Source organism: Magallana gigas, chromosome 4, assembly GCF_963853765.1.
Source record: "Magallana gigas chromosome 4, xbMagGiga1.1, whole genome shotgun sequence".
NCBI lineage: Eukaryota > Metazoa > Mollusca > Bivalvia > Ostreida > Ostreidae > Magallana > Magallana gigas.
In genome coordinates, this window is record NC_088856.1 from 27,916,015 (window position 1) to 27,939,891 (window position 23,877).

Consider the following 23,877-nt stretch of genomic DNA (forward strand, 5'->3'; position numbering starts at 1 on the left):
GACTGTACATGGTTTAAATAAGAATGTTAAATTTATAATATGCATTTTAAACGAAAATAACATGTGTGTACGCACAGCAGGCTTTGATTTTTTCAGCGGATGAATTTCATCTACTTTCACTTTTGAAAAACATGTGAGACGAGAAGAACACGTTGTAAGTTTGAAGTGAAAATTTCAGCTATGTAAAGCTTACATTACATGATCATTATTACATGCACGTTTTAAAAGCCTTAGAGAACCTCGATGTGGGCAATTTTACAATCAGCATTTTGTTGATCACCCATAAACTTAGTCATAGCCGAAGTTTATTTTTGGTTAAAAATGGCGGTTAATTCTGAAGGGTTGGTGGTTTATTTTTTTACTATATCTTTCCCATGAGACCGTTTGCACTAAAAAGAAACCCTACTTGCTCTCATATAAGATCTACCGTAAATAATGACAGATACACAAATATATATTTAACGACAGGAAAACTTCTTTATTTTTTCTAAATTTCTTGTTAAAATTCTTCACAAATGTGTTTTTTATCTGTATCTAACGACAAGTCATGCATTAGTAACAACACACGTAGCAAAATGAGGGTTTATTCAAATGATATTAATAGTTTTACATTCCAGTGCAGGGTCTTTCAGTTATAAAACCTCAACATCTCATTTACATGATTTTCATGTTTGACAAAACCTTAAATTTACTTCCTCTCTTTGTGAATTTTTTGGAATGTTTCTTTGTTCCTTTGTTCTGGCTTATAGTATTTAATTCCCCCTTAAGAACCCCAATTATCTAGGGCATGTTTTTTCTAAACTCTCTCATGCATGTCAACAGCTGTTGGCTGATTTTCCAGTTTTCACTGTGTTCTAAAAATAGCCTATAGCTGCCTTGTTGTTGAGGCCCTGTGTTTTGAAAAGGGAAGAGAGAGAGAGAGAGAGAGAGAGAGAGAGAGAGAGAGAGCACTCATAGTTCTGTGTATCTACATGTACATGTATTTATAATGATTTTAATATTAGTGTTTATTTTTTTTTCTTTGTTGAGTTTAGTAACTGTTTAATTCATAGGACTCCAACGATAATTATTTAATTAAAATTACAAATTAGATTCATTGGCATTCCATTTGAATGAGTGTTAAGACCGAGGTAACACAAAGAAAATTTTTGTTACTGCAGAATTATCATAATATGCTTACTATACATTTTAAGACATTGCAATTAAGCACATTTAGGTTCACAACAGGCCACATTGCTTTTTACGTCAGCCTAAATTAGTCGTAAAAAAAAGAAATTTTAAATTCAGATTTGCGCTATTCCTCGATCAATGCACGAAAATACGAGCATGCCTGACATTTAATTCGAACAAAAGGGAAGCTTGATTAAGATGCTCAACAGAGGCCCATAATTAAACGTTTTGTTGATCTCTGACTCTGTTTTGACACTTTCCCTAATGTATGGTGGTTTGTTAGTAGAATACAATGGCATGCCATGATGATTCTGCAGGCCAGCATGATAATGATCACACATGGAATGTTTTTTAACGAACTTCCCGTTGTAATTTTAAGGGAATTTAATAATTGTGGAGAGGGATTATGATATTATAGATGATTTATGATTTATTTTAGAGTTTGTTCCTTTAACAGAGATGACTCGAAATGGTACCTCGTTATGTTAAATTTTCAATACTCTATTTCATTAGTGAGTGATTTTGATTTTTTTAAAAAATTCCCTATTATTTTTGTTTCAGTGAAAGCTTTGAATTTAATAGGCAAGATAAAGCTTTGGAAGCTTTTTATGTAAATGTCATATGCTAACTCTGATGATGAAAGTTCAATCTAAGTAGGGCACTTTATTGCTTCAATCAAAACATAATATGAATGTATGTTTTTCCTGACAGTCAGGAGACAAGTTTATTATTCCCATGAATTCCTCAAACTGAATTTTTCTATTTAACACGACTGCGATCCGCGATCTTAATTTATTTTACAACGATTGATAAACAAGTTCTACAACTTATATTAATATCTCTCGTTGTCATGGTTGTTAGTGCGAGGGGGTCATTGGTGTGGGAAGAAGCTGGAGTACCCGGAGAAAACCCACGTGTCCAACCGGGCGTCCGCCATACCCTATAACATACAACCACGGTCGATCGCGGGGATCGAACTCGGGTCGCAGCGGTGAAAAGCGAGTGCATTGTCCACTACGCTACTTGGACACGACTGCGGTCTATCAATAAACAGTGTAATCTTCAAAATGATAATGTCAGCAGTGCAGTGTTTTAATTTGTGGGTCCCACCTCTCACCTAAATTTTTTTCAATGCATTATCAAATTAGGCAATATATATGTCCTCCTAGGTGTTTGTCCCATTTGATAAATTATATCAGACGGACTTGAATCCTGTATGAAATCTAAATAGTTCAACGACAGGACCATGAACCAAGTATTGTAGATCAAGCATAGTGTACCGAATGTGAAAACCCTTGTGAATAATACAAGTGAAATAATCTAATTAGATATTGTAAAGATTTTTTTAAAAATTGAAATCCTGCATGAAAATTGTTTGCCCTCAGCCAATGCAAATAAGACTTAATTACTGAAGTCATTCTAGAATTCAGAACAAAGACTTTATTTTAGATGGAGTATTTTAAATCATCTACATGTATTTGGTGTAGGATTATTTCCTTTTGAATTATTTCACATCTTCTTTCCAAACTGCTTTACATATGAAGGTCAATATATCATAGGGTTTCGGTATTTTAAATGCTATCTCTATCTGTAAAATGATATCTGCCGCCCTTACATTCGATTGCGTCCTTGAATTTCGGAATTTCCTCATCTGAGTTGAATGGCTCTATAAAAATACAGGGTATTTTTAGTAAAGGGGATTTTACCTCAAAAACTTTTTTTAGGGAGATGTCATTTTGATGTCACATGATACCAGTTTCGCTCTGTTTGGCCTATATTTGAAATAAGTTGATAAAAGCAAGGAGATGGGAGCTTAGATAATTACTAAGGTCAAAAATGCCATACTTTAGTAACATAACCTTTACTATGATCATTGTACATGCGCAGATCTAGAGGGAGGTCCCAAACCCCCACCCCCCACCCTCGGAAAATGATGAAAATTTATTAAATTTACATAGTAAAAGAATCGCAAATATGCCTCAGCTCATGTATGCACAATTTTTAAATGGTACAACAGTTTTCTAAATCTATTAAGATTATGATATCCCTCTACCGCCCTCTTACCCCAGATATTCCAGAAAGATTCGGTCCCTGTCTATATATAATGCTGACAGCATCATTGCGAATCCTCAACTGTTGCATTAGTATTGCAAGTGAAATTTTCTTTATTGATAAATTCAGGAACATTCTAAGAAATGATGCAATTAAGTCAGATTTTTCTGAGCATTGCATTTGCAAGCTTTTTCCAGAAGGATTTGGATCAGGCCATTACACTGCCATGACTCAAATAATGAATCATGTTCCCCACAACATGGAATCAATCATGCAAATTATATGGAAGTCCATCCAATGGCTAGTTATTTTCTATTGATAGATTTAGTGGACAAAGGGGCATAACTCTTATTACTTGAATTTACATATTAAGTTGATGAATTGGTTTCCACTTTGATTTCTGTCATGTGTAAATGTTAATCAAATTCATGGTTCGTTTTTTTTCCCTGTGTTGTAGGAGCCGCGCTAGGATGAGACATGCCCTCCATGGTTTGTGTGTCACCCCACAGAACAATCTGAAAATCTGTCAAGTACGTACCGGTAACCCTGTAACACTCTACAAAAACATCCAGATAATATGGAAGCTATGAATTAGTAAATGACTTGTGTGAAACTACTGAAAATCCAGAGCAAAATGTTGATTATGACAAGATATGGCATCGTCGGAAACCCACGGTCGGTCTCGCTTCTCTTACCTCTAAAGGTAAGAGAAGCGAGACCGACCGTGGGTTTCCGACGATGAAGATATGGATGAATGTTATCATGTTTATATCCATTTTATCAAGTAATTTTTAATTAATTGAATTAACTTTACTCATAAAGCAACACTCCCTAAACTACAAATAAACAAGAATAAAATACTTTGTAAAAAAAATTTGAATGTTTTAAAGTACATATAGTGTAACATTTCTCTATCAAAAAGAAATAAATATGAAACCTTGAAAGAGTTGGGTTGATAATAGCTAAATTGCAAGAATTAGAATGGCACTGGGTACATTTAAGTTTTGAATACGTGACCAGTTTGATGATTTTGGTTTTGATTGTTGTGACATTGCGCAGCCTGTCTGTGACAGTTTGTTGACATGTATCTCGGTTTGTAGATGACATTACATAACATTACTGATTTCATGTCACGTAGTTGCCCACAGTTTGATATATACATGCATGTACATGTACATTGCTGTTGGCACTCAAATACATGTACTGTACTAAGATAGAGAAGCAACGAAAAAGAAATGAAATAGTGTTTTAATTGTGTATTTCTGTAAAGATGTGTTCTTTTTCTTCTTTGTGAATCTTTACTGTCCAATTGTTGATACACTGGTAACCACCCTCCACCCCTCCCCCTCAATCAAACAGAGGATCTAGAGCTTTCAAAAAGGGGGAGGGAGGGAATGATTTTTTACTATTTCAAAAGTATATGCTGCCTCAAATTTTGTGATTGGCAAGATAAAACTATTGGAAAGAATTCATTGAATGAGGAATTCACATATTACCGGTATCTTCAAAATAACGGTATTGAAAGCCCTGTCTGTCATTGGATGTGAACTCTTCAAATCTCAAGAGTCAAATTTTATATATAGTAAATAAACATTCTGTGACAGGATATAGGATCTTGGAATATCATAATTAGAAAGAAGGATATTATTGCAAATAGTTCAATCATTCATTTTTGAATTGATCAACACTTGAACTTCATGTGTATGAGGATGTTATTGTAGTAATTGTACTATATGTTGCTTTAAAAAATGTTCTCTAAGCATGCCAATATTGATGGTTGATTCAGTATCACAGCACTTGGCTCTGTTTTGTCAGTTGAGAGAGAGAGAGAGAGAGAGAGAGAGAGAGAGAGAGAGAGAGAGAGAGAATTCAGTCATTATATAAGGAATAAGGAATCATTCTTTGAGTATTATGAGGTGATAATTTTGGTAGGGGCATGATCAAATCCTATAAAGCCCAAAGGGCTTTATGATAGATTTGATCACGCCCCGACCGAAATTATCACCTCATAATATTCAAAGAATGATTCCTTATTACTTATATTTATATAATTTCAAGCCATCATCCGATTAAATATTCAAATATAAATAAGCAAACCCCGTTGGCGCCTCAATTTGGTGTCATTTGAAGTTATGGGTTTTATAGTACAAAATTGATACGTAGTGTATCACAGGTGAAGTCACTGGAAAATATAGATATTATAATATATACAAAAGATATATGTAATACATTGTATTAACATGAACAATTACAGAGTGCAGAACATGAATGTATTGCTGATCATATTGAATTTGACCTGAATGTCTTAGTTTGTTTTTTTTGTAGAATGGTATTGAAGTATACAGTGAATTTATGAAGAATGAAATTGGTACAATTCTGCAGCAGTTCTTCGGTGACTCAGTCAATGGTCTGAAGAATGGCATGAGAAAACAACTGTGAGTCATTTGGTATTTGGAGACGTAAGAAAGATAACTCTATTTAATTAAACGAAACAATTCTTCCCCTATTGGACAATTGAAGCTATGATTCTGATGTGTCTGTGAGATATCTTTGGATTTTTTTAGTAAAAAAAAAATACATGTATTGGAATTGTCAAGACTTTCTACAAAGGCATCTCTGTTCTGTGAAAAAAAATTATCTGACTTTATCGATTGAAAAAAAAATGAATTGTTAAAATTAAAAAAAAAAAAAATTGATCTTCTTGAATCGGATTGATACCCTAAAATGTGAACATTCTATTTGGTTTTCTTTTTAAAATGATGTGTAGTATGATTTATTTCAGGCTGATGTAAAATTTTTGGCAGATCTAATCATTAAATTCTCAGAAAGCTTCCACCTTGCAAAATTACACCTTATTTAGCAAAGTGTTGTATTTTCTGTAGAAAAATTTTGACATTTTTTTGTATATTACAGGGAGGTACAAACCTTTGTTGACCTGATTATTGATGCCCTATTGTATGTACCCAAAAAATCGGAGATCCATCGATCCAGTCACACGGTTCTGAAATCCAGCAATCGGCAGACGAAGGATTCACCGTGTGTCGCTCACAGAAAGCCTGTCCAGACTGTATATAGCCAGCATTGTCTGAACAGTTCATACAAGGTCAATCACGAGGAAAAGTCAGGTAATTTCACAGGTTAAAAAAAGAAAAAAACAGATGACGATAGATGCATCGGATAATATTTATATTTTAGGCTTAAAGTTTTTCTGTTCAAGTTTACCATTGGAAGATCTTTTTTTTTTTTTTTTAGAAATGGATCTAAAAATTTAATGATTTGAAAAATTTATATTTTCACAATCTTGGGATTAATCCTTTTTTTGTGAATTTTTTTTTATGATTTTTTGTCAAAACTGCTGTTAAAGTTCTAGCCGTTCTCTTGCATATTTAAGTCAAAGAAAGAAAATGATTATCAAGGGCCTTGTATAAGATTTCTTACTGTACTGTAGATGTAGGATAACTTTATTTATTAAGAACATGTTTGTTTGGGAGACTGTTGCTTTTCTTCACAAGTTCTTCACAAAGAGAGGCACTTGTTCCATACACGGTACACATACATGGTACACATACATGGTACACATACACGGTACACATACATGGTATAAAATGTATAAAATGTAAACCTGTGGGGGATTTTTTTTTGGTCCCAAAGCCTGCATCTTTTAACCTTGATTAAGGATGTCTAATCCATCGCAATGTTAGATAACTCCTGTATTTGTGCCTTGTCGTTGTGTATTACAGAGCCCAGCAGTCTCCCCCACAACTGTGTACTGGACCGCATCCTCCACGTCCAGACGCTGGACCAGATGGACATTGAGGAGATCCACCCCCTGTATGTCAAGGTCAAGGAACACCTGGCATCCCACCCACAGGACAGGTGGGTACAGATTTCATTGATATCGATATTAATAATCTTTTTTTCCTGATTTCTTTTCTCTTAACACATTTCCTTTCTCAGCATTTTTTTAAATTTCAATTATTTTAAAGAATTTGATAAAAGAAAAAATTATATCTTTTTTATTTGGAGAGTTCAATTTTTGATGTAGGCGATAAGAAAAGATTTTCATTTAAAGTATTGATATATGTTATAACAGAACAATTAGACAAGTTATATGAATCCAAGTACTTGATGTACAGTAATGCAGGAATCCTTGATGAAATGTACTTGAGGATATTTCAATAAGATAATGTCTATGATTTATAACTGTATGAGAATTTCATAAGCAGCACAAATTCAGCAATGTAATCTTTGATTCCTTTCCATGTGAAATACATGCATGATTATTGCTGTCAGAAGTACATGTATTTAATATTTGAATGATCAATAGATGGGTTACATTTTTGGCCAATCACATTTGTTAAAGATCTTGTCCCATTTTGAATTTATCCTGGTAAAGTTGTGTTTAAATTTATGTTCACTGAAAGTGAGAGCCAGTCGGATGAAATTGGCAATGAAAATTTCCTGACACAGCAGCAAAGAAGAAAAGATTGTTTCATATAGAATGCAGACCTTTCAGACTCTTTTTTATTTTGATTGATTATATAGTTCCAACTGGAATTTGTATGGGCCGTTCACCCAGGAGACCTGGCTTAGTCCTTGCCTAGAGGACCCATTGAGCCAGCCCGACCCAGAAAGCATCGAGTTCGCTGTTAATCAGGTCAAGAGACACAATGTGTCTAAGACTGCCCAGGACTGCTCTATAATGGTGGCCATGCAGCAGATCTCTCCCAATACAAGCAGGTAAGTCTAACCCTACATCAGGAATGAAGCGACAGTAGATTGACTGTGTGAAATTTGTACCACGTACGCAGTTCATTTGAAAATCTTTCTCCCTCTTTTTTTTCAGTGAGTACTGTAGATTCCTAATGAAATGCGAGGAATTAATATCCGCGTATAATCGCGAGAAGCACGTCTTGGAATTTTACAATCTCGCTTAAATTTTTCTGATATATGTTAATTACAAGAAGCTGTGATAAAAATTCGGCATTTGCGAATTATTGTTCTCGCAATTTGATGGAAAACGGTTGAATCGCGGAATTAAGTACTCGGTAAAATAAGGAATTTACAGTATACGTAAATTTTAATTAATTTATTTAGCATATATTTACCGGTAAACTTTATTTTACATTTATCTTTTTCTTGATTCCAGTGAAAACAACGATATGGTGCTGACGGACAGTTACGGCAGGAAGTACATATTTTCCGTGGTGATCATTGACCTTGACCCGAAGCCAGTGGACAAGATCAAGAAGTACCACCGCCAGCAGTCGGACATTGTCCAGGCCTTCGAGGAGGAGCAGTCCGAAAACGAGACCGACGACTGCACCCTCAACGATTAATTAAAGCCGAAGGTCACTGTATCAGTGAAGGTCAAAATGTCAAGGGCATAACATTTTTAAGGCCATTATTAGGACGTGGCATTGCGTTGCTTTAAGAGATAAAGTCTGTGTTAAGTGTGATTGTTTTGAGATTGAATGAAAACTATTATTTTTTTTTTTTTTATGAGTACCGGTATTGTTGTGGATTAAGAAAGAATTTTTTGTTTGTTTCCATGGTTATATTCTTAAAAAGAATTTTCCATGACAGTCTAGCAAACTTCTAGTCATATATACCTTGTGTTGTTGGTTTTTTTTTTATAATTTTTTTTCTTTAAGAAAAAACAATATTTTGTTGCCATCATTTTGTGTGTCAGATATTGTGAGAGTGCTACCTATTTAAAAAGTTAAGACCTTTACCCCCCCCCCCCCCCCCAAAAAGTAATCATTGATTTTCAAAATTGTATATATATATATATATAAATTATATATATATATATATAATTTATATATATAAAAATATCATGTATGTGATTTAAAAAAATCTACATATCAAAATGCCAAATTTCAATGAGAAGAAATATCAATGAATATTTGTTGTTTACTTTAGGATTAAAATACAGTTTTGAGGGTCCAGTCATGAAAGATTTTTGTTTTTGTTTTGAATTTGCCGGTGGTAATTAGCTCTATTGTTATAATAGTGTCTATTGTATTCTTTATACATACACGTGCTGCATCCTCTCCATTCTCTCCGTCTCTCAGTGTCTTCCTCTTTCTGTTTCTCCAAATCTTTTAATATTCAACCCTCACTCTCTTTTTCCCTATGAAGACAGAGTTTTTTTCCCAATAGATGCATGTTTTAAATTTGTCAATTTTACTGCATGTACAGTATAATGTTTAATGGTTAATTTCTTATTGTCGTGAGTTTTTTTTTTCTTAAGCTATGTTTGTAAAAAAAGTCCAATGAATTATGTATTTGAGGAATTTGCTGTGAACGTTCAGTTTTGTTTTAATCATTTTAGTTTGTAAGGTTTTTTTGTGTTTATTTTTAAAGAGTCATGGAGACTTCTAGTATCTAAGATACATGATGTGCCAAAATAGATTTATTGGGTAGAAATATGGGTTTTTGGTCCTTTTGATTTAAAAAAAAAAATAGTTATAGATATTTAGTTTTCCCAAATGAAAAAGAAAATCTGATTCATGTCAAGTTCTACAAAAGAATCATCACAAGAGAGTCCCTATGCTGTTTGTTCATCCCACCTAAAGATTACCTTTTGTATCTTTTCTTTTTTTAAAGAGAAAGTTCCTATATTTATCTTATTTGTGTCCAGCAAACATGAAAAGATTCAATGTATTGATGATAGAGAAATCCCAAAGATAGTTGGTGCATTTTGAAACTGGTGCTACTCCACTCTATACATGTAGTTCTCTGCAATATGAAGTCAGCTGATAAGCTGCAGTTGCAATTTGTGTGCTAATGTTCTAAGACACATTTTTTTCTTTATTGGTGTCTTTAATTTATACTTTTCTCTTAGTCGAACATTTGTTCAACCTATGGAATTTACCCCCCCCCCCCCTTGTTGATTTTGAATTAAAAAAAAATTTAAACAAGCACACAATCTAAAAGATTGATTTTATATAAATTTGTGTTCTTAGTCACTTTTGTGTTTTTGGGAGGGAAGGGGCTGATGTAAAGTTTAAGTTCACTAGGGTGCATGGACTTTTTACCATGGAATCTATTCATTGTCTTAATATTGTCATCATATAACATATATTCAACATTTTTCAATAATTGTATCAATCCCAATTAGGTGTGACTTTTTTGGGTCTGCACCCAAATTGAATATGGTGAAATCCATAGTCACACCAAAAAAAAAAAAGAATTGATGATTTAATATAAGTCTAGCCTAAAGCCATGTACGATAAATTGTCAGTTAGGTCATGCGTTAATGTCAGTGTTGAATTTGTGACCCTCTTGCCATCTATAATGATTAAACAAATCAGAAGCAATCACATCTGCTGTGATGGCCATGTGTCTGACCCAGTTATTCAATATATCATGTGTGTAAAAATTGTTAACCTTCATTATTTACTAAATTAACAGTGTTTGGTCTCAAATTTGATTGTTCTCATAGAAAAAATTCAACAATAGGTTTGTTGATTAAATTGAATCTAGGATTTAATTTAAAAAGTATAAATATTATTGGATACCAACTTACATCTTGCAGGCAAGATAATTTGTGTCAGACTTGAAGTTGTGGTCCTCAAATTAAATAATCCTTCTGTAATACCATGAGAAGAATCTCTTAATTAATTGTTCAAGATTATCAACATAAACTCAGCAGAATCAAGTTCTTCAGAACCAGTTTTAATACGTGCAGTGAATCAAAAGATTAAGTAATAAACTATTGTGTATGAAAGTTTGTTGACAGTACTCTGCTATATTGAATCTCTTGTCTTCATTTATAATTTGTGATTTCAGGTATATAACATGTAATCTCTTAAAATATTTTTTTTTTTAAATCTTGCGGTTGATGCTTTGCACAGACAACCAAAAGGAATTATCAAATCTTGTTCTGGGTAGCATTAAGGTACAGGACAAACATGTTTTTTTTTTGTGAATCAAAAACTTTTATTACCATGTCTTAAATGTTACTTTAGTAAAAGAAATGCAGTTTTAACATTGTTAAATTTGGTAAAAGAAACCAAATATGTGTACATGATCGCCACAGTATTAATTTGTTTTTACATATAAAGTTGCAGGTATACTACTGAATTTAATGATAGTGCATTTGAATGGATACGCATTATTAAGCCATTGCTAACCACTAAAATAGATTCTGATAAAGTTTCATAAATAATAATTGTTTCCTCACTTCTAGCTACATACGAGTTTTATCTCAATCTTCATGCCCAGACACTTACTACCAGTAAATGTATATATTTACCCTCTTTTTCCCTCTACTTCGTCCTGTTACATACATTTTATCCCCCCCCCCCCCCCCCACACACACACACAAAATGACCCACCTACCCACACACATAATAAATTAACAAATATTAACAATTGTTTTGTGTTCTCATAAGAATTGTTTGCATCATATTTTTTCTCATATTTTTAACATATTCCCATTTGATTTGGTTTGGGTTTTTTTGTATAACAAAGTCAATTAATGTCAGTTTGAAGTTATTAATTGTGTAACGTAATATTAACACATAGTCGGTTGACAAAATATTAAAAATAAGTGATTTAAATTACATAAATACAACGTACAATTGATAAAATATTAATAACAATTTTAACAATTAACCTAAAATATTATCCTTTTCCTCCTTTGGGGGAAGGGGTGACATATTCAGTAATTGGGTGGCCCCCTTTGGGCTCATTGGAATTCAGAATAACCCCCTTCCCTTGCCATAATGCAAGGATACACCAAAAAAAAGCAGTCTTGGTTGTTCCTGTGCAGTTTGGGTTTTAGAATGTCTAGTATGAAAATATTAAGAATTTCAAATGGTGCTGGATTTCAAGCATAATATTTTTTTTCTGATTAATAATAATTATGATTTTATAGATTTTAATATAAAATCATGTATTTATTCAGGTTTACATTTTTGTATTTTGTTTGATTTTGGCTTTTGTATGCAGAATGACATCGTTAAGATGGTATGGGACTCCTCCACGTTGTGGTGTGACGTAATATTTATCGAAATGAACAATAAAAATAGGTATAAATTAATGGTTTCTTTACCAAAATTGAAATCTTACAGCGTAGCGTGGTGGGTTAGTGGATTCACTACGTACTTGTAAGTCATGAATTCGAATCCTGCTGGGGGGGGGGGGGGGGGGGGTTAAAAATTTTTTTTTTTTACTTTTTCAAATATTTTTAAAACATAATTTTTGGTAAAATATTGTAATATTTAAAAATTTGAAACCGATGAAAGCATTTTATTCATAATGTACTTAAATCCACATTAATATTGACAGATGTCCCATACCACCTTAATTAGAGAGGATTTCCATGGTAATGAAAGATGTAAATGACTTCAAATGTTTTAAATGCTATATTCTTACTCTTAAGAATTACCTGGTTTAACTTTTGTACGTTAAATTTACCTGCAGCTAAATTTTAGTGGTAATCTGTTTTAATTTTGCTTTACAGGGTATTTATTTTTCTCAGATTTTTAGTCTAACGTTGACTTGATCATTGTCAACGGTTTACAAGATAAAACTATTGATAAAACTATTGACACAGTGATCTTGTTTATTATTATAGATTGTTTATTATAGATTGTAAGTAAGCTGAAAATCTTTAAATGACAGAATTTTATGACGTAGTATGTTCTGGGAGCTATCATTTTACAGCTTGCATTAACTTGCTACCTTCACATCAAAAAGTTTGAATAGTTTATATATATATATATATATATATATATATATATATATATATATATATATATATATATATATATATGCTTTTTGGCTCAAATATGTTACATCTTGTCTAAAAAATAATTTTAATGTAGTATATACATGTACATCCATTTATTTGCATAATTACAGATGCATAATCATGTTTTAATCCCCAGCTGAAACTATGAAATCTAACCATCCCCAGGTTGTGCATTTAAAAAAGATATCTTATGTAACTGATTGCATCCCATCTACCATAATACATGTACCAAGGGAGTTAACTGTGAAAAAGATGCATGTGTTCTGTTGTGCTGCCTGCAAATATTTTGTTTTAAGACCTTTTTGTTGCAAATCAAATAAAATATTCAAAATGTTATGGTTCAAGTTATTGTTTTTATTGATTGAGCCTAAAACTATGCAACTGCCCAATGTGCTGGTCTTGCTCTTGCTCTTTTAGACCAGGCCCTGGGGCCAGAAAACTTAACGAGCTTACTTTTGATCTATACTATAAAGGAAAATATAGTGGGAAAGTGAGACTGAGATTAAAAGTGAACTCGTCTAAGTTTTATGGCCCCAGGGCCAGGCCTCAGAATCCTGAAACAATCTAAGACTTATGTCAAAAATTATACTCTAGACTTTCTTAATATCTCTTGACTGAAAATTCTGCCAAAATTGATATGCTATTAAAAGTGTCTTCATATAAAGTTGTTGATTTCAAATGTCATATTATGAAAAACAATCATCTTATGACGGACTTAAATTTTGACTAAAGTCTGAAATTGCTTCATGATCCTGAGGCCAGGTCTGAGGAGTATTAAAAAGACAAGACCTCAGGTTGACACCCTCTCTCTCTCTCTCTCTCTCTCTCTCTCTCTCTCTCTCGTCATTTTGTATGATTTTATGATCATGAACCATAATTGTGAGTTTCGAGTGCTCAGTTCAGATTTTAATTTTATTGAATAAAGACTGGCTCTAAGCTTTTTGCACGACGAAAAATTAATGGAATGTTTCGTGAAGTGGTTGATAAAATAGGGAAGAGAATTGATTTGAAGTGTGCCCCTCATGCGTACGTCACTCCGGAAAACCATTTGTCACTTGAGGACATTTTTGTTCAGGCGTGTCATCAAATTGTGTACTGGAAATATATACTTTGTAAGTATAATTGTGATATTTAACAATTATTTTTGACGATTAAATGGTTATTTATTATTTTCGTTGCATTAATGTACATCGTTAATCAGTTTTCAATGCTAAAACATATGAGGCGTAGTTTAAATCTAGCATTAGGACCAACGTATTATATTTGTAACAAATGAGCCATGTTTTGCCTAATTTGTAATGCAAAACTTCGACCTTGATTTGCATATTGTTTTTAAACGAGGAAAGTGGAATTTAAAAAAAACTACATCAACAATTCTTGTGTAACTTTACATTCCAGAAAGAATAATTAAACTGGAAGGATTTTTTACCTGCTCTATATGGCTATTGCATCAGCAACCAAAGATATTGCCGTCTTAGAGGATTTCAAAACCGCACAGGATGCGATACAATGTGACCTCTGTCCAAATCCTGTCGAACTTCACTGTAAAAGGTGTGACGTCAGGCTGTGTGGAACCTGTGTCTCAAAACATGTGTCAAAAATTCAGAATAGCCACGAAATTGTAAGTTTCGTTTCGCGGAAATCGGAGCCTTCGTTTCCTGTGTGTCAATTTCATTTAAACACAAAATGTGAGTTTCATTGTCAGACATGTTACATTGCAGTGTGTTCGAAATGTATTACGACTGGCCACAAGTTTCACAAGATTGTAGATTTGATGGAAATTTTCAAGTCAAAATTGGATTCAATTCAGCAAAGTTCAGACGACTTAGAAATGGTATGTCTTCCCAAATTCCAAAATATACTTTCTCATTCGGAATTGCGGTTAACAACAATTGCTACTGAATATCAGATTCTGAAGTCTGCCATTAAGAAACATGGACAGGATATGCACCGTATTGTGGATGTCGTAACTAAGCGATTCGAAGACGAGGCTGAAAAAATGGAGCATGAATCGATGACTGAATTGAAGAACCATATATCAGAAACCAGACGGTCGATTGAAGAAATGCATAGCCTAATAGAAGAAAATAAACGCTTAATGCTATCAAACGATGTTGGAAAGGCGCTGTCTTATGATGCTGACATAGAGAGATATCGGAAAGGAAAACAAGAAATTAGAGCCTCGGTTCCAGATTTCAAGCGAGTTAGTCTAACGACGGACGAGCTTTGTTGTCTGTTTGGGTCATTGAAGACACCAGAGAAAGAAGGTTTTATCGAAAAGAACATTATAAAAGACACGGGGAAAGAAATTTTACCGAGAGTTGCAAAAGAGTTTCTATTGATGCCGAGTATATCGGCTACAATAGACAGCGGTTCCGACCACGTTCAACGTGTCTGTTGTCAAGAGACGGACGAAGTTTGGGTCAGTGGGAATGGTTCAGTCATTACACGCGTAGACATGGAGGGAAATGTCAGGGAAATCCTCCACACTTCTTCTGGCTATGTTCCACATGATCTCGACGTCACTGAACCCGGGGAACTGCTTTACTGTGACAGTACCGAGAAAACCGTTAACGTAGTGCAGAACGGAAAACAGAGGGCGCTCTTGCAATACCAGAACTGGCGACCAATGGGCATCGCTGTGACTGTAGCAGGGGAGATAATTGTTAGTTTGTATAGCGACTTAGAAGGGTGTAGCAAAGTGATAAAATATTGTCTTGGGAGGAATGAAGAACAAGGCCAGGAAACATTGTCACTAGAGAGGCTGCAACCCAAACTTAGAAAGGTCATACAGTATGACGAAAGAGGTGAAAATCTCTATAGATACGCGACCTTCCTTGCCGAAAACGGCGTCAATAATGACATATGCGTGTCTGACCATGGGACAAATACAGTAGTTGTCGTCAATCACGAAGGAAAGTTCCGATTCGTCTACCACAACATATTGTCCCAACGCAAGTACGATACCTTCTTCCCGTGCAGTATCGTGACCGACAGTCAAGGTCATATCCTGATAGCGGACGGCGACAACGACTGCATTCACATGATCGACTGCAATCGACAGTTTCTTTGCTACATCGACAACTGCAACTTTGCAGGTGTGTGCGGGATCGACATCGACTTTGCAGATAAGTTGTGGATAGGAGAAGTCGACTCGGGGAAGATTAAGGTTGTTGAATATTTGCAACTTGCGGACGAATGACAAAGAGTGTTTAAAGAGAGGATATACATAAAATGTAGGCTATGCCTGTTGTCCAATCCGATTGAATTTATTCAATAAAATTTGATTAAACTGAATTAACGACGGAGAGTGGTATTCTTTTTTTTGTCTCGCTGTCAGTCTGTTCCTGTTCAAGATGATACAATCAACGCTCTATTGGTAGCTTAAAGTGTCATTTATTCATTATATAAAATATATACAATGACACAAATGCAAATTAAAACACATGCAATAAAATTATAAACAGAAAACACTGAACTGAGAAATGACAAACGATATACAATGTACATGTAAATGTAATATATTTGTCAGGGCGTATCTTTGTCAGTTAATCTTGTACGATGAAGAATTGCCTTAATTGTGTGACGTCCGTAATGATTGTTATTATCACGCCTAATTATAATTGCTTGTTTATGGGGAACCTGCTTCCGCACCAGCGGTCCCAGCTTCTGCCCCGCCAGCTTCTGTCCCACCTGTTCCAGCTTCTGTCCCGCCAGCTTCTGCCCCACCTGCTTCTGCCCCGCCGGTCCCAGCTTCCACTCCTTCTCCACCAGTAGCGGGCTCTGGAGCTTCAGTCGGTTCTGGGGGTTCTGTTGTTTCTAGGTCTACAACGTTTATACAAAACAATTCATTAACAAATGTATATATTGTATTTACATGCATGTACATATGACTTAGAATTGCAGTTACACGCAGCTTTTGGAAATGATTGTTTTGTTGTCACAAAATAAATGATGCGTGTTTGCATATCGTAGTATAAATAGGCTGATGGAGCATTTGGAGAGATCAATAACCATTTATAACAAAGAGCAAGATGAAAAGTGTAATTTTAAATAAGATTGGATGCAGATCTGCTTTTTTTTTTACGGGAAAACAGTCATGTTAACACGATAGAATTACAGTTCATTAATACGAAATTAATTGCAATTTGCGGCGCAAAAATGGTCCAATTACCTTTTTCTCCCTCAACACTTTAAAATGTTTTATAACACAATTATTTTTATTAATAATTAACGTACTTCCGGTAGCGGATGGTTGAATTACAGCGCCCCCTGTGCCTGATGACGCACCAGCCTGAGATCCACCAGCAGCATTAGCGCCGGAAACTACCGGTTTGACGTTGGATTCCGGTTGTTCCGTGGGTTCGGGTGCTTCCGTAGGCTCTTCACCGGTGGCACGAGTTCCAGTCACTTAAAATATGTAATGAATAAATGTAAACTTTACATAAATTTAAAATGATTTTTATGCATGTCAAGTTATTTAAACTTTAAGACCTTTGAACAAATACAGATTAAGACAAGTATTAGCACACAATAATAATCATTGTCATCTCCCATGTCAAGGGTTTCTGATCCGCATAGCTTCCGGATCAGAAACCCTTGACTTGGGAAGATGAATCATTGTAGGACAGATTTTCGCTATAACAAAGGTAGTTTGGTCCACTGGGGAGCGGAGTGGACAGGAAACCCTTGGCAAGCAAATGCGTGTGGGGAAACGACATTTTCATGTTCTACAAAAGAGCATTGTGGAATGACACGGGTTTTTGGGATAGGGGTGTACAGTACAATGCATTGGTCGACAATAAAACATTGAATACAAAGTCTAAATGTATCGTACTAAACAAGATCAACGCCTTGGTCACAATGGCGATATAACCTAAAACAAATAACTCTATTACTATATTAATTAAACGAAATCAATTTGTTTTCAGAATCTGTGTGTTGTGCTATGTAAATTAAATGCAACTTCAAGATCTTTTTGTTTAGGGAAAACAGTCACAATGGTAAGGGAAAATCTGCTTCATAATACACTCTGATGGATATTTAACTATTAAACATACCATTGCTTCCTGCAGAGGATGCCTGCGACCCGGATTTGCTTCCTCCGACCGAAGCCGGTTTATTTGCTGCCTCCGGAAGTTCCGGTGCCTCTGTAGGCTCAGGAGGTTCCACTGGCTCGCCTGATGGCTCTAAAAGTGATAATTACTAAATTAATTTCAACATCAGTAATTACGTAGGTATATAACTATGCATTTATTTTGATTCTACTCAATATGTACCTGTAGCACGTGTGCTACATTTTAATTTATTACAAAAAAGTATATGCAGGGCATTGTGCAAATAAACACTTTCTAAGATCGTGTGGGACAACTCCATAGTATAATTCTCTTCCTTTTTAAATTGTTACCTTATACAACCTAGCGCAATTGGTTGGTGCGTAAGCCACGAATCTGTAAGTCTTAATTTTTAGTCAAATATTGTGAAATTTGAAAACTCCTAAACGGTGAAAGTATTTTTATTATTGTGTTCTTTTATCAACAATTATATCGACAGGTGTCCCTTACCACCTTAAATTAGCACAACAAGCAGGTGCCGTTTGTGGATGTCCCGAATACATGTACGAAATAGGAGTACTTTATGGATCGACCGGTTTACAATGAGCGAAAACACGCTTTAATCATCTTTATCATAGAATTTACAGGCGTTACATAATGAATAGCCTCATCTTTTCGCATAATTAACGACTTTGTGTTTAGGCTAGTTCCATTATCTTGCATAATCGAGAGCCCTCGCAAACAAGGTTATTTTATATTTAGTTACGACTTAAATCGTCTTACTAATATCATTTTAATTGCATGTATCTCCTTCTTTAGATTCTTTCAGAGTTTTTTAAGGAGACTGGTGATGTTACATTTAAGTGCTCATTGATTTACAAATAATTTCCAATTTGTTGAAACTTAACATTATTATAAAAATACTAAATTAATTGTCGTTAAAATATGCAGTGGGCATTGTATTGCGTTCAGATTTTAAAATATAGGTATTCTAAACATAAACATATTTTGATTTTAAACTTTAAATGCAACACTTATGCAAAAAGACGATAAACTTTGTACATACCTGGAGCAGTTTTGGGTGCTGTGTTGTTTTGGGCGTTCACGACCAAAATAGCCGCCAACAGAAACAGGCCTAGGTATTGTAGATTTCTCATCTTTTTAATTACCACAGTAATCCAAAACTAGTCCGGTGCATGCTGAAACCAAAGTTCTTTCCCCATTTATTTATATAGAGGCAAAAAATGTCATTTCAAATATCTGTCATTGTCAAAACCGTGTTATATTCAAAACAGATTATAGTTGCAATGTGGCAATTTTTCTTTTCTTTTCTTTTTTTCTTTCGAAGTGCGCATTTTTTGTTGACCAAAATTCGCACGAAGAAAACAAATTATGCTCAAAGGTAGGAGCGCATAACACGATATTCTTATTAAATTTCAAGGTTATCTTTAATTAAGAAAAAATCTTCTAGTTTAAATATTTCACATGTGTTTTATTGTTTCTTAAATATGTTAAAAATTGCTTCGTTCGATCGTACAGTATTTCATATAAATGCAATAGTTTAGCAGTAAATTTATGAATAATAATTATAGTATAAATCAAACTTTATCAAAAAGATTTTATAAATACATATAAATAGATTGTATATTCAATGAAGGCGAAATGCCTATTTGAAAGATTTGTCTTGGTGTTGAAGCAGATAAACAATAATAACATTAATAACGTGTCACATTCGCTTACACCATGAATGTTTTTTTTATTCCTGAAAAGGGATGGGTTTTGTGGGTATAGATTTGAAGGTTTTTATAAAAATTGATTTTAAAGAAAAGCTATTTGACTTTCAGTCGATTTATTGTAATCATTTCAAATTTGAATATAACACAATTGGTACATTTATTTATTTAAACTGTATCTCTGAGTTTTAAAAAAAACCATCCACTTAGACGAGATTGGCGCTTTTTCATTGCAAAAAAAGACTGCATATTTTTTAAATGATTTCTTCGTTATTGATAACTACATATACTTACCGGGCTTTGGAACTGCAATTCCAAGTAAACGTAAACTATATCTAACGAACCTTAATTAAGCGTCTTATTTATATCAAAGTTTTGGTCAGATTAATTATAAATATATTAGCATTTGACGATAAACCATTATATAAATTATCAAAAGTTCATTCATTTACTTTTTAAAGACATTTGAGTTAAAAATGATACTACATGAAAGTTTATAACTTTTTATCCATAAATTATTATCACATTATTAGCGTTATTAAACGGAATTTTATTATTAGAGTTATTAGGTTCACAATGTGAGGATCATTTTGTAACTGGAAATTAACAGTACATACATATACTTACACTGAGATATTTATGTAATAATTTTCCATACGGTGAACAAATATCTTTTTTTTATATGGACAAACGAAGACAGATGACAGATTGAGCGACTTTGAGATAAAGAGAGAGAAAGAGGGAGGATTCTCTCTCTCTCTCTCTCTCTCTCTCTCTCTCTCTCTCTCTCGTTCGATCGCAGTTTTTGAAACGAAGATTAATTGTAGAAAAAAGTACAAGATACAATTAAAATACACTTGCCATCCACCTCCAAGCACCCCCCCCCCAAAAAAAAAAATTAAAATAAAAGAGGATGTCTAGCAATCGATACATTTATTTATTTTTATCCTTTTTATGTTTGCTTTAACGCAATACACCAGTCTTGGTGCAATATGATCAAAGTTAAAATGTTACTTAAATATAATGGTCTTTTAATGACGCTTGACATACGTGCAAAGGCACTTTTTTATTTCCACATTTATGAGACTACATGATGTAAAATATGTCAGATAAATAAATCATTTATAATTGGGGACAGCGAAAGAAGAAATACGTTATTTACATTCAAATTAAAAACATACAAAAAAACAACTAATATCCATGTGGGTTGACATAATGGGATTGCATTTGCTATTTTGGTCAATAAAATCCATGAAGGTGTTTTAACATATAGATACCGAGTGTAACAAAGTTACAAATACTAATTATACCTTGATTTTATTTTCCAATTCTCGATATTATTTTTCATTTGCTTAAGAATACATTGCCAAACTAAAAATAAAATTCAGTATTTAAACAGCTTTTGATGATGAAAATGTTTTACACATACGACTTGCTTGTATAATACACCTGGCAAAAATAATAATTTTACTCAAACAATTATATGCTTTTTTTTTTGGTAATTCATGCGGGATATGGCGGTGGCGACATTGCAGAAAAATACATGTATTTTATTATCATATAATTTATATATATATATAGATACATGTCTTAGGCAAGGGTAAAAGATGGAAAATTCCAGGGGTTCAATTGAAATTTCTATTTCACGTTTACCCCGAGTTAAAGGCACGGAAAGTAAATAGTTTAAAGCCTTTTGTCAGATGACAACATTCCAAAACAAATCAGCCATCTTAGAGTGCACTTGTCAAGGTAGAAGAATAAACACGGTATGTCACCTTTTTAAAAAGCTGTTAGATTAATTTAATAATTAAAACTACTGATGTTTGATTTTCAGATGTGATGAAATGTATTTTTGTATAAAATAGAAATAAAGCTCCCAGTAGGTCTTAAAATATAATATTTCTACTTTCACTTCCGAAAAGAACATTGTTTATTGATTACATCTGTACCAGTCTTTATGAGAAAGATGAAAGGATAGAGAATTGATTACATGCCGTCCATGATCATACTGATAAAAATACAATTTAAATATTTTGGACATTATGAACATTTAAAACAACCAATGAAGTGGCTGTTGATGCATGTGTTTTACATAAAGAACAAATTATAAGTATATACACAATTTTCATATTTATTTGTAGAAAAAACCATGTATCCCCGTTCTAGTGCACAGGATGTGCACCGATGTGACCTTTGTGAGACCGCCATAGTACACAGCTACTGTGACTATTGTAATATCAACCTATGTATACCTTGCACTGGTGAACACATTTCAGATGAATATGACAAACATAAAATAGTTCCTTTTCAGGAACGGAGATCAACCCTCATTTATCCAAAATGTGAAAGGCATTCACACAAAAGTTGTGAATTTCAGTGTAAGGATTGCAACACCTTTGTTTGCTCTTCTTGTTTGGCATCTGATCAGCACACGGGACATACATTTATTGAAGTCACAGAGGTTTACAAGACCAAGAAGGACACTATTGAAAAAGATACAAAAGAGTATGAAAACTTAATTTCTCCTAAATATGAAGAAATTGTCCTGGATTTAGAAAATCAGCTTGCCAACCTGGATGGAGGATATGAGAAGCTTACGACAACAATGTCCAAACAAGGTGAGCGGTGGCACAGAGAAATTGACATCGTTGTGAACAAAATGAAAACTGAGGTCAGTCAGATAAAAGTGAAACACAAACGCATTTTGCAGAAACACTTGGATGAAATCAAACATATACAGTCCCTCATAAAAGAAACATTACTTGCTATTAAAGAAATAAAGAACTCCACTGAAGTATCTCCTACCATTGAATACAACTCTAAGATCAGAGAGTTTAGCAAGCTTCCACCCAAAGTTAAGGTTACATTGCCAATATTTGTTCCAAAACCAATATACTGTGAGAAGATGTATAGTTTGTTTGGACAGATTATCCCATTATCTACATCTACAGAAGAAAATGTCTTGTCACAGAACCAACCCAAAACTTCAGTCAGACAACTACTGGATGAACCAGAGCTTGTTGCCACAATACCGACTGGGTATAAAGAACTAGGAAGTGTTACCTATAAAAATGATGACAGGATATGGACCAGTGGGTGTAGCAATGAAATCAAATGCTTCAATGCTCATGGTTCACTCCAACAGACAATTGTTACAAAATCAGAAGAAGTGCCTTTTGATATAGCTGTAGACGTAGGCAGGGATCTACTGTACTCTGATGGGATCGTAGGGACAGTGAATAAAGTGAAGAATGGACAGACAGAAGAGTTGATCGAATTACAGGGATGGGTGCCTTGTCAGCTGTGCGTCACCTCTAATAATGATCTCCTGGTTGCCATGTACAATGATGATGAAACTGAATCCAAAGTTGTACGTTATTCGGGATCAACAGAGAAACAAACAATTCAATTTGATGATGAAGGTAAACCTCTGTACTCAGGGAATAGTAAGATTAAATACATCACAGAGAACAGAAACCATGACATCTGTGTAGCTGACTGTGGGGCTGGTGCAGTAGTGGTGGTTAATCAGGACGGGAAACTCAGATGGAGATACACCGGTCATCCCTCAGCTACCAAGAACAGACCATTTGAACCCTTGGGTATCACAACAGACAGTCAGAGTCGTGTCCTGACAGCAGATTGTAACAACCATTGTATCCACATTCTAGATCAGAATGGACAGTTTCTCCGTTACATTGATAACTGTAATCTGGAGTATCCCTGGGGTTTATGTGTAGACAATAATGACAATTTGTTTGTGTGTGAGTACAAAAAAGGCTATGTGAAGAAAATTAAATACATGAAATAGTTTCAAATTGAGTCATTGATGAAAACAAATTAGGAATTGAAGAGTAAATCAGAACTGTTTTCTTTTAAAATTGTTTTATTTTCCATTCTGAATTTCATTATTTTTATTCATCAAAATTATATATCATTACATGATTATAGGATGAAATTCAGAGGGTTATCTTCTATAGGCTACGATGTAAAGATTTAAAATATGTTTATGTGTTATTCCTTTCAGGTTTCCCATATTTTCATGGATATTTATAAATTGATGCTTTCCAATGCTTTTTTCATTATTATTTTCTCTGAATTT

The 23,877-nt window shown here is 34.0% G+C and overlaps 5 protein-coding genes across 6 annotated transcripts in view; 3 read left to right on the forward strand and 2 right to left on the reverse strand.

The window, feature by feature from the left end:
- LOC105340065 (aldose reductase-related protein 2) overlaps window positions 1-3,417 on the reverse strand; it is a 56,109-nt gene extending 52,692 nt beyond the window's left edge. The window contains exon 1 of the mRNA XM_066081875.1: window positions 3,235-3,417. Within this exon, the coding sequence (XP_065937947.1) occupies window positions 3,235-3,402 (168 nt within the window). The 5' untranslated portion in view covers window positions 3,403-3,417. The remainder of the gene's footprint in view (window positions 1-3,234) is intronic.
- The window catches only part of LOC105340067 (inositol-pentakisphosphate 2-kinase), a 41,890-nt gene extending 32,928 nt beyond the window's left edge, over window positions 1-8,962 (forward strand). Inside the window, exons 8-13 of the mRNA XM_011445904.4 lie at window positions 3,680-3,752; window positions 5,548-5,657; window positions 6,136-6,347; window positions 6,963-7,098; window positions 7,768-7,962; window positions 8,372-8,962. Of these exons, the coding sequence (XP_011444206.4) occupies window positions 3,680-3,752; window positions 5,548-5,657; window positions 6,136-6,347; window positions 6,963-7,098; window positions 7,768-7,962; window positions 8,372-8,561 (916 nt within the window). The 3' untranslated portion in view covers window positions 8,562-8,962. The remainder of the gene's footprint in view (window positions 1-3,679; window positions 3,753-5,547; window positions 5,658-6,135; window positions 6,348-6,962; window positions 7,099-7,767; window positions 7,963-8,371) is intronic.
- Window positions 8,963-14,148: 5,186 nt separating this feature from the next.
- On the forward strand, window positions 14,149-16,293 carry LOC105340068 (tripartite motif-containing protein 2). Its single transcript, XM_066081880.1, has 2 exons — window positions 14,149-14,609; window positions 14,710-16,293. Exon 2 carries the CDS (start codon window positions 14,763-14,765, stop codon window positions 16,188-16,190), a length of 1,428 nt encoding a protein of 475 aa, XP_065937952.1. The 5' UTR covers window positions 14,149-14,609; window positions 14,710-14,762; the 3' UTR covers window positions 16,191-16,293.
- A 71-nt stretch (window positions 16,294-16,364) lies between these two features.
- The window catches only part of LOC105340069 (circumsporozoite protein), a 35,771-nt gene continuing 28,258 nt past the window's right edge, over window positions 16,365-23,877 (reverse strand). Inside the window, exons 1-4 of one of the 2 annotated variants that reach the window (XM_034449296.2) lie at window positions 19,109-19,267; window positions 18,049-18,177; window positions 17,228-17,398; window positions 16,365-16,813 (exon numbers count right to left, since the gene is read on the reverse strand). In XM_034449296.2, coding sequence (XP_034305187.2) covers window positions 16,620-16,813; window positions 17,228-17,398; window positions 18,049-18,177; window positions 19,109-19,199 — 585 coding nt within the window. In that variant the 5' untranslated portion in view covers window positions 19,200-19,267 and the 3' untranslated portion in view covers window positions 16,365-16,619. Of the gene's footprint in view, window positions 16,814-17,227; window positions 17,399-18,048; window positions 18,178-19,108; window positions 19,268-23,877 lie in introns of those variants that run through there. The other variant, XM_066081882.1, reaches the window with a different exon arrangement.
- Window positions 21,411-23,822, forward strand: LOC105317252 (tripartite motif-containing protein 2). The gene is made up of 2 exons (XM_066081859.1): window positions 21,411-21,541; window positions 21,917-23,822. The coding sequence occupies exon 2, from the start codon at window positions 21,925-21,927 to the stop codon at window positions 23,584-23,586; it is 1,662 nt and encodes a 553-aa protein (XP_065937931.1). The 5' UTR covers window positions 21,411-21,541; window positions 21,917-21,924; the 3' UTR covers window positions 23,587-23,822.

What these genes read in the sequence shown, in the direction of transcription:
- LOC105340068 (XM_066081880.1), top strand. Translation starts at nt 14,763, where the DNA reads ATGGAAATTTTCAAGTCAAAATTGGATTCAATTCAGCAAAGTTCAGAC.
- LOC105317252 (XM_066081859.1), top strand. Translation starts at nt 21,925, where the DNA reads ATGTATCCCCGTTCTAGTGCACAGGATGTGCACCGATGTGACCTTTGT.